At 40.4% G+C, this 10,962-nt stretch overlaps 1 protein-coding gene across 5 annotated transcripts; it reads right to left on the bottom strand.

The window, feature by feature from the left end:
* Nucleotides 1-6,802: 6,802 nt before the first annotated feature.
* LOC133735839 (probable metal-nicotianamine transporter YSL6) lies at nt 6,803-10,962 on the bottom strand. Of its 5 annotated transcripts, none has more exons than XM_062163267.1 (10): nt 10,384-10,962; nt 9,978-10,198; nt 9,648-9,899; nt 9,043-9,215; nt 8,873-8,942; nt 8,444-8,541; nt 8,161-8,249; nt 7,876-8,078; nt 7,642-7,774; nt 6,803-7,125 (listed from the first exon to the last, which is right to left on the bottom strand). In XM_062163267.1, the coding sequence occupies exons 4-10, from the start codon at nt 9,150-9,152 to the stop codon at nt 7,037-7,039; spliced, it is 792 nt and encodes a 263-aa protein (XP_062019251.1). In that variant the 5' UTR covers nt 9,153-9,215; nt 9,648-9,899; nt 9,978-10,198; nt 10,384-10,962; the 3' UTR covers nt 6,803-7,036. The 5 variants fall into 5 exon arrangements, with proteins under 5 accessions (XP_062019251.1, XP_062019248.1, XP_062019249.1 ...); XM_062163264.1 differs by having other exon boundaries at nt 7,876-8,065; nt 8,112-8,249; nt 10,384-10,957; XM_062163265.1 differs by having other exon boundaries at nt 7,876-8,065; nt 8,112-8,249; nt 9,978-10,160; nt 10,384-10,957.

Here is a 10,962-nt window from a genome sequence, read left to right as displayed (position 1 = left end):
TCAATTCTCAGCTCTAGAGGGAGGTCTGCATCCTCTTCATCTTCATCCTTCACTGTTAGCCAAATAACCACCCTCAAGTATAAGAAGTAAAAGTAATAATATAGAGATTTAAGAAAGGTTGTCGAACCCACGAGGATTAGATTCCTTTCACTAGCTAGGGTATGAACCTAAGGAGAGCTAGAATATGCAAATGTACAATCACAAACCTAAATTCACAAGGAAATCTAGGCTCATGGTGAGTATGTGCAAGATGAAGTAGTGATTTGATTTTGGTTTCTGAAGATAGTTTTGAATTGAAAACAACTAGATTCTCAAATGTAAACTAAAATTACTCTAAACTAAACTAGTGATCAAATGGATGAAAGTTAGGATTTAGATTGTCTACTACTAATCTCCCTTGCAAGTATTGATGCATTTCAATATGAATGATGCTACATTAATTAACCAATTCCTCTCCTTGTATCCTTCTCGGGTATAACAAGGGACATGCTCCTTTTGTGATATTAAGCAACCCCTCTCGGGTGTAGTACTTAACTACTTAAGTCATGCATTTCAATATGAATGATGCTACATTAATTAACCAATTTCTCTCCTTGTATCCTTCTCGGGTATAACAAGGGACATGCTCCTTTTGTGATATTAAGCAACCCCTCTCGGGTGTAGTACTTAACTACTTAAGTCATGCATTTCAATCCGGTTAGGTATCTAGTGTGTTACCCTAAGTGCATAAAGTTTGGAGATGAAGAAATCATGCAAACCAAGTTTATCTCTAAGTGATTGTAATTCACAGCCCCTACATGCACACCTAGTGTGCTTTCATGCTTTAACATTCAAAGGTTACCAATCTCTAAATCATTAACTAGCAAACACATATACTTAAAGTGGTAAAGTCTAAGCATATGCATTCAACTCTTGTACTAGCATGTAGGCATATTAAAGAAAATTGCATCACATCATATTATAACATCAATTCATACAAGATTGGCATGTAGGCATATTAAAGAAAATTGCATCACATCATATTATAACATCAATTCATACAAGATTGGCTAGGGCTTTCAAACCTAGCCCCAACAAAGTACTACTCACTCATAATTACATATACTAACTTCATAATCAAATTGGACACCAAAATATAATCTAGAGTAAAAGGGATAGAGTTGGCTTAGTGGTGTATCCGATGGTCCCTAAGCTCACGTCTTGGTGGTGATGGTGATGGTGGTGATTCCGTCTCCTTCTTTCTCTTGAAGATTTGATGATAAAAGATAGTAAAACTTGTATTATGTATTGTATGCATAGGTAGAGTAGATGGAGAAAATGATGATAGAAAATAGAGTGGAGAAATGATATAGTAGTAGTGGTGTTAATGGAGGTAGATGATAAGAAATGGTGGTGGTGATGGAGGAGATAGAGTAGTATGGATAGTATGGGTTTGGAGTTTGAGAGCTGGAGATGGAGGTTTTGTGGTGGAGATAGAAAAGAAAGAAGATATAATGGGGTGGTATGGGTGATGTGCAAGATGGAGTAGTGGTGGTGGTGATGGAGTTTTAGCGGTGGAAGATGGTAGTTGTGGTGGTGGTGATGGAGGGGATGGAGTAGTAAGGGGAGTATGGGTTTGGATTTTGGGAGGTAGAGATAAAGGTTTTGTGAAGGAGATGGAGAGAAAGAAAATGTAATGGTGTGGTATGAGTGATGCCTCTTCCTTGTGAGAAGATATGCTTAAATAGATGAAGATAGAGGTGTGAAAATGATGATGAGAAGCCAAGATAGCAGCTTAAGCATTGTAAGAAGCATGGAGGTGGAGTATGAGAGTGGTAATAGATCCTAAAAATAAGGGAAAATGGTATGAAAGAGATGGAGTAAAAAGATGGAAGTAATGATGGGTTTGGAGTTTGAGAGCTGGAGATGGAGGTTTTGTGGTGGAGATAGAAAAGAAAGAAGATATAATGGGGTGGTATGGGTGATGCCTCTGTAGTATGGATAGTATGGGTTTGGAGTTTGAGAGCTGGAGATGGAGGTTTTGTGGTGGAGATAGAAAAGAAAGAAGATATAATGGGGTGGTATGGGTGATGCTTTTCTTCGATGCTTGAGTGAGGTTCTGTATGTATTTTGACAGCATAATAGTAAGGGAAGAAGGTTGTTGAGTGTGGCTTAAATATTTGCACATGGGAAAGGTGTTTCCCATTTCTTCGATGTGGGACACGACTCATCCCTCTGGTTTCAACAGTTTTTGGTGTACTCTTCAATGAGCCCCAGTAGGGAGGCCCGATGCTCTTGCTACCTAAGGTGCCGCCCCTGGTGAGCACCGACCTGGTAGCTACTGGAGAAGGTCCTCTGGTACGGCATTAGGGGAGCCCTGCGGGACCTGGTGATGGTACCAAACCTTGTGGTAGTCGAGTAACTGCTGGTATGTACAACAATTTCCGTAGACTTCCCTTGTAATTTCCGGCCAAAGGAGTGATCAAACGTAATCTTTGCATCAGTACTTCCTGATCCATGGCTTTATTGCTCCATTTAAACTTCTATTTTTCCAGGATTGCTTCACGAAGTACTTGTGCCGCCAAAAGTTGTGGTGCATGGAAAATTCGCTGGAATTTCACTTTTTCTCCTCTTGTCAAGATTTTCTACAAAACATAGAATTAGATTAGTCAACACTAAATTGGACTTTTAGAACAAGTAATTTCCATCCTTGAGGGCACAAATATATATATGAATTATGATCCAACACTCACCCTTTTGAGAGGGGTTCTCAAGTCTATCTCCATGCACACCCAAGCGAAGATATAGTTTTCTCCCATCTCAGTACGCTCATCTATCTTGACAAATCTTCCAATGACTCCAACAATTGTTGTATAGCCTCCTCATCCCAGTAATGTAAAGACAGGTTCTTGAGACGGATCTAGTCAAATAGTGTTTCAATAGTTGCATTAACAACATCAAAAGATGGGGATATGAAAAATAGGACCATTGACGAACTAGGGCCTATTCTCCAGCACATACTGCACATTCTCACTCATTGAAAACTCCAACGAAAACCACCAGTTTGCCATTTGGTTGAGCTTAACAGAACTGCTGAAATTGACCTAGTTCTGTCTGCACTTCCTAATCACTTTCTTGACTGGGACTTTCTTCCCAAACAACTTAACCACAAGACAGTAGTTAGCTAGGTGTTTTTTGTGGGTTTTGACACTTTGAGGAATGAAAACCTGGGTTTCGTTCCATTGAACTGCCACTCTCGCACTTCCTATAGTGGTGTTGAAGGAAGGTTCATTGGGTCCAGTTCTGGGGTAGAGGTTGAACATTTGGTTACTCCTAATCCTTGAGGAACTTGTTTGTGTAGGAGAATTTAGGCTAAAGGCCATTGTTAGGCAATTCTCAGTAGGTAAAGTTGTGGATGGGTTTTGGAAGAACAGGAAGAACTCCACACCATTTATAGTACGATTACTACTAAGAGGCATCGGAAGCGTCCGCATTGGAACTAACCAAATGCATGCAGTAAGTTGGGAGATTAAACACTCCAAAATCGATCCTAAATCTAGCTTGTGGCAGGTAGGATTGTAATTATGGGTACACTCCACAAGGAACATGTTATAAATCAACCAAAATAAATGCTTTGGGTTCAAATTAGGATCAGATAACCAAGATAATAAAGAGCCGACAGACAGGCTTTGTAAATTAAATGATTGAGTAGGTTGGCATACCTGAATTAAGGTTGTAACCAAGATCCTCTTGGGGTGTGGCGATTTAGTTGCCCAGATGTAGATAAGGTTCCAAACTTGTTCATTTCCAAGATTCAAGTGCCTCTTTTTGCTCCTCGAGCTGTTCACTTCTCCGATCTTCCAGATGCATGCATGTTGGTTCCTCCATTACTGATCCCGGAAGATTTTCCTTTCCAATGAGTCGTGCTTGTTGATGAACGAGCTAACCAGCCACTTGGATCTTTTGACAGTTTTCCTGATTTCTAATGGTCTATCAGCAACTACACTTTTTGGTATGGGAGAACTTATCATTGGTCACGGTGGCCACCACTGTACAACTCCGGTGGCCCAAAATCCAAATCGAGCAAACCTAGCAGCGTGCTGGAGTTCCTAAACTAGGCGCGTGTAGCGCGTGTGTACATACATGACATCTGTTGGCTAATAATCAGCACTCATATACCATGTAACTTTCTCGGAATGACCTTGGCTGTGTGACCCCCGAGAACGCAGCAAGACAACATTCACTGACAAGCCAGCTCCTCGCCGAAACATGACTCAATGCGCTGACACGCACCACCCAAAGTCATCGGTGCAGATTGAACTAGAACTCAGCAAACTGAAGCACATCAGTCCCACATCGAAAACGAGAGTGAGGCAACTCACCATCTCGCATATAAAAGGTCCACTCCTCTGTCTTCATTAATTACACATTTAATAGCTATAGACCGCTACTTTGTCAATACAAATACATCGTCTAACTTTCGCATCAGAGGAGCGAAGACCACCAACCACGGTCTCCCCTCTTGACGTCGTTGTATTTCTCTTGATAGATAGCGGGATTTCGTAAATTCATTATATATCGAAAGATTAGACCATCGTCCTAGTTACCGGAAGCCGACACCAGGTGGTGGTATTCTGAGCATTAACATTGGCGCCGTCTGTGGGAAGTCTTTTAAACTAAAAGTCATTCCACCATAATCTACTATGGCTAGCGGTAGCGGCAATGGCATTGAAGATCAGACAAACCAATCCACCAACCCTCAGCCCACAAACCCCGCAAACCCAACAATCGCCGTCAACCGTGAATTGTTCACCACACCAATCAACACTGATGGTCCAACCCTCAACACACCCGAGGTACCCCCAACACAATCTGCCATAGAGAACCAAACTGGCACCAGTCGCCAAGCACCATCCCAAGATCTAGCAGCCATGTTGGAATTGGCTTTGGTAGATTTGCATAAAGCAAATAGAGAGGGGGGAAAAGAGCGAAAGGAGAAGGCGGAAGCTGAAAATCAACTGGTGACGCTATTGTCAAAATTCGACGAGTTAAAAAAGGCACTGGGAACAAATGCACATCCGGCCCAAAGCGAACATTCACAAAGCGCAAGGCTCAGTCCAAGCACAAGGACAAGAGCAGCGCCAATACCAGTAATCCCAATGGGCGTCGCTTTGAACCCACCTGAGTTGGTGGGATTAGGGCTAGCACCAACGCCACAATTGGTACAAGAACAAGTAGCGGACTCACAACCACAATATGATAACTCATTTAGCGCGGGGCAGCAGAGGGGAGCAGGAAACATGCCAGCCCCCCCCCCCCCCCCGGACAACAAATGCTGGTACCAAATCAGCCTCCCCCCAGGCCTACTGTTGACGCCACCACCCTCATCCTCGAGAAAATGCGGGAACTAGAAGAAAGGTTGTTTAGAGCCGAAACAGGCACCCTACCGCCAACTCAGAATCCACTTTTTGCGGCAAGACCAAGCCCGTTCACCGCCAGAATTTTACAAACTGTCATACCCATATATGCAAAAGCTCCCAAGATCGCTCAATTTGGCGGATCAACATATCCATTCGTGCACATGGACATGTTCAAGAAGGTAACCAACAAAAAAGGGTTCGATGACACAACTCTTTGTCACCTATTCAGAGAAACGTTGGATGCTGAGGCAATGAGTTGGTTTTTTGAATGCCCACCAGGTTCCATGGATTCGTTCTCCGCCCTGTCAAATGCATTTCTGTCACGTTTCATCCTCATGACGGACGGATATCACAACTCTAGCCAACTATTCAGCATTAACCAGAGTACTGATGAGTCACAAAAGTCATTTGTCACAAGATGAAGGACCGCCACATCAAGATGTCGCGACCTTGACAAAACAATGGCGCTGGCAGCCTTCAAGTAGGGACTCCTCAAGGCAAGTTTCCTGTACCACCTCAACTGGAATTGCCCAAACGCCACATATGAGCACGTCATGAATGAAGCAGTCTTACACAACAGTTATGGCGCTATCCCACCACCACCACAAACTCTACTTAAAACATCTCAACCCCCCACATTCCACTACTAGAATTTTGTTCATAGACATCGGTTCAGGACCGATGTTAAACTAATTTTCGACCGATGTCTTAGTGGGTGTAGAGAAAAGTATAGACATCAGTATAAGCGCATTTTAAACCGATGTCCCAGACAACAACCAACATCGATTCTAAAAAACAAATCGATGTATAATCGTTATAATCATCATATTTTTGTATGTTAGGTATGTCTAATTCTTCATATTTTCACATTTTATGCTTAAAAAAGTATATGTCGAACAATACCTACTTGAACATTTGCATCGATTTCTATTCCAGAAGCGATGTCCAATACACTTGTAGACATCAGTTCCCATGAGTATTGTTTGTTCGTGGTCATTTTTACATGTAGGTTGCCACATTATTTTCCTAGGAACGATGTCTGTATCTTTATTCTACATCATTTTTTTATTCAGAAATGATGTTTCCTTTAAGACAGAACATCGTTTCCAATTAAGTAAACCGATGTTCAATGGTATTATGTACGTCGGCTATTTTTATTCAAACTGATGTGTTAGTTCATTGAAGACATCGTTTTTGCTTTCCAAAACCGATGTTCACCTTTTGACCACACATCGGTTTCCTCCATGGTAGGTGATTTGTATGTTCATAATAGATTACGGTTTGGTGATTAGAAATCGAGAAATCGATGTGCAGTAGTTTTGATTACATCGGTTTTGAGTTACAATTCAATATATTGATAATCATAGGACATCGATTTCATCTAGTTGCTGGAAAAAGAAATACATTTCTCATCACCCAAAAATTGGAGCTTTCCATTAATTTTCTTTCCAAATTCATGATTCAACATAATTCACAAAATAAAACCCAAAACCTACAAAGGCTAGCTTAGAAACATATTAGCAACCAACTACAAAAGTACGTTCTACACCAAACTTTGCTTCAAAGCAAAAACTAGCCTTACTCAAAATCATGGAAGCCAAAAGTCTTACACCAAACTCTGTATATAATCAGCCATTTCAATGCACACCTCGAGGTATTCTATCCTTGAGAAATACCTCATCCCTCTTTTTTTGTTCCAGGGTTACTTCAGAACTCTCACCATCTGCTAAGCACATAACAACTATTAATCTTCAGCAGAAAACATATTCATTCCCACAAAGAATAACTAGACAATAAATGTGAGTTCAGAAGATACTGATAAGATAATTTAACCAATGAAAGCTGCCTTGAACAATTAACTTGACTCAGGACCTAAAATTAAAATTAGTTTTGGCTCAACTATCAGATTTCAATTTAAGTTCTCTTTATCTATATCTAGCAGAATAAACCACACAGTATGCCTGTGCAGTAAATACATATAGAATGCTACTCTTAAGTCAAATAATTTACTTTAGCATTCCTAATTACAACAACAATATTAAATGACAATGATGTTTAAGCCAGTTATGCTCTTACGTCACAACTCAATCCAGATTACTAGATAACTACTACAAGCTAAGAAGAGGGGGAAAAAAAAAAGGTTCAACACTGAACTAATGCCTTCCGTATATGATTCAATGTGAAGAACTAAAGGGTGTCAAATAAATTATCCATGAATATTGTACATCATATGAATACTCACCCAACTTTTCTTTAACCAAAGGAAGATTGTTCTGTTTACTACTTTTATTGCATATTTCCTTGATAGTAATGGCTATAATCTTGATCAAATTGTATGGACCATCCCCCAAAATAAGGGCAATAGCTATGAAGACCTGTAAACAAACATTACGGATTGAGCCAAACCACAAATATAATCAAGATTATTGCTATAATGACCACCTTGTTGCCTCCAACAAAAATGATTCCACAATACCTTATATCCATAAAGACCTTTGAAATCATTGCTACCAAGGTCAGCTGGATACCAGTGCCCAGCATGTTGGGATATGAGAGGCCAAAGGAAACCCCATGATATGATAGCCCCAAGAAGTACTGAGCAGTTGACTATGTGAGGGCAAATAAGACCACATCCGACATAAGTAGGACTGGAGTCGAAATAAAACCTGCACATAGAAGCTACTTACGTGTTCTTAAAAAGAAGCTACTTACGTGTTCTTAAAAAGTGTCAATCCAAGGCTAGGAAAGTTGTCAAACCCACATGAATCTCCAATACCACTGAAGAACCACTTAAAGCAGCTCCAAATTAAACTCATGCTTAGATACTTTCCAAGACATTGCACTTGCTTCCTGCAATAAAAAGAGTACATATATATTCAGTGCAAAAAAAGTAAAAAAAAAAAATAATTCATTTTGAACTCAGGCCTCTATTTGAATGAAAACAGATAGAAAGGGCTTCGGATATTAAATCTTTTTTTTTTGAAGGGGAAAGAATGACCAGTTTCAGTGGTGGCATTTCATGAAGTTGAGACATAAGAGTTTACCCAGCAATCTCTGCACCACTTCTAGTGTGAAAGCTATTGATCAACATTGTTGTGGCAGTCCCACTGGGGTATGTAAGTTTGTAATCCATAACCATTACCTGATTTCAGAAGCATATACAAGTGAGGATGCTTTCAACTACAACGAATGCCAATCATGGTGGCCAACAGGCATGTCAAACTTTAAGAGTCTTAAAAATGGCGTGGCCAATGCCTTACAAAATAAGAGACAACAGTTCCTCTGAAAGGTTAACATAATTACTTAGGTATATAAATTGAACAGCCACATCTATCGCAAACTAAAAAGACATTGCGAAAAGTAGAACCATGGAAGCTAACAAGCAACTAATAGGAACACAGCAAATACAACATAGAAGAACAAAACACCCAACATTGTTGGAAGATTGAACAAACCACAGTGCAAGTAGTTACCTTGCGAAGCGGAACAAGACTAAAAAGTCCAACCTGGAACACCAACCTGGAACGCTGAGCCAAAAACTCCCTGCAATAGTATCACTGAGAGTTTGAGTAAGTTTCAAAGTGAGCATCATATTGTCGTCAATTTAGCTTATCTACTTGCTGAGTATAAAACCGCAAACAACCTTAACTTAGGGTTTAAGGCCCAAGCACTTGAGTCTCTTTCCACAAACCACAACACCACTACAGATTGAATAGCCACAAACCTCACCGATATCATCATTATTTGCTCCATTCAGACAGTGAGAAATCTTCTTTAATTTGCTCCATGGTTATTGTAAATATAGCATGTGAGCGACTGCATTGTGAGAAGAAAAAGAGAAAGCAATAGAAATAATATGTCAGTTCCTTCCTAATGAAGCTAATTAGAAGCACACAAATGGTCTTTTTTGAGTTAATTAATGTCTCAACATATGAATTATGAAAACAAAAGGTATGTCATTACACAAGCCAAAAGCAACACTTCCTATTAATGATCAATTAGACAAAGTCTATCCACCCCCATCATATATAAAGAAGTAATAAAAATATAAAGCATGGATATCTATACATAGACAAATTTATTTACATAACAAATACTGGTTCCACAAATCAAATGCAAAACAAAAACAGAAAGTGCAATAATATAATATGCCCTGAACTTAAAGACATACATATATCACTAATATTTGTTAATTAGTCATCTACTTAAATGCTTCAGTCTTAACAGAAAAAAGAACAGGCATTGCACCTTGACTGACTGTTCATGTTTGTGCTCCCTGTAGCACGAGCTAAAGAACCTCGAACCAGATATGATCCCATATCTTCCTTCGTCCTAACCTCTGGCTCAGTCACACCAGCAAGTGTTATCCCTCCACTCACTGTTTCTCTAACTAATTTGAATAGGCACTCTTGCTATAGGCTTTGTAGTAGCTGCCCCTTCATTTTTAGAGAGAGTTGATGAATTTGGATCAAGCAAGTCAAACACTTCCTCCTTGAATATCTGAGTGTCACAAATTCATCATGAGCAATATACACCACATAACTTTACACCAGGCTAAAAAAAGTAATAGACATTTACCTCAATAAACGATACCCTGATCAAGAACTCCGTGTTATCTTTCGTTGTCTCCACTCTTTTGAAAATAGTTTCCATCACTTTCTGTATGATTCCGCCAGTGCTTCCTTCCCCAGAATAGTTAGTGCCCATCGTTCTAATTTTATTCTTTTCTTAGAAATTAGAACTGACAACTCAAAGCCCAAGCTTCATTCACCAGATGTAGATCCATCGGAAAAAAGAATCTGAATGCATACCATTTCAGGTACTAAAATCTCCAAGTACGATCCACAAATAAGAAACTTAGCTACCTATCCCTCTAATACAGTTTCTCTACAACCGAATGATTCCAAACAAATCCGAAATCGGAAATTGAAAGATCCAGTTCACGATAAAGCTTAAAAGAAAAGCGAAGGATCACGAAGCTTACCCTTTCTACCGGCGAGATTACGCTTTTCCCTGCAGAAGATCCTATAAACCTTGTCCTTCAACGAGTTCGACGAAACGCTTTCGAGGGCGAGCAATTTTGGGGCAATTGGTGCCGCAATTTTGGGGCTGAAGAAGGATTTTCCGTGCTTGGTTGAGATGGATCTGGGGTGGAGGTTTCGAATCGATGAGGCGGAGATGGTTCCCAAGAATCGAGACTCGCCGGTGGTCTCTGTGGGGGTGTTCTTCGCGTTCATTGTTTCTGAGACGAAGAAGGAGAAAGGAGGAGGGGGTTAAGGTTGGGGTCGGAGGCGGATGCGGAGAAAGGCGGAGGAGGCTGGGTCCGGGTCTGAGCTAGAGAATGGAGGAGGAGGTCAAGTTTGGGGTCGGGTTGAGAATGGAGATCGAGTTTGGGAGGAGATCTGTTTTGGGGTGAGCTCAGAATGAAGGAGTCGAGCGAGAGTTGGGGTCGGGTTTTCGATCTGTTTCAGTTTTGGGGTCGGGCGCAATTTTTTTCTAAGTGTGAAAGTTTTCCCCGCTTCTTCATTTCACTTAAAAACTTAGCGCTTTTTGCAAAAATAGG

Source organism: Rosa rugosa, chromosome 3 (genome assembly GCF_958449725.1).
Source record: "Rosa rugosa chromosome 3, drRosRugo1.1, whole genome shotgun sequence".
In the NCBI taxonomy this organism is placed as follows: domain Eukaryota; kingdom Viridiplantae; phylum Streptophyta; class Magnoliopsida; order Rosales; family Rosaceae; genus Rosa; species Rosa rugosa.
Note: the sequence above shows the minus strand (reverse complement) of the source record. Positions and strands in the feature narration are given on the sequence as shown.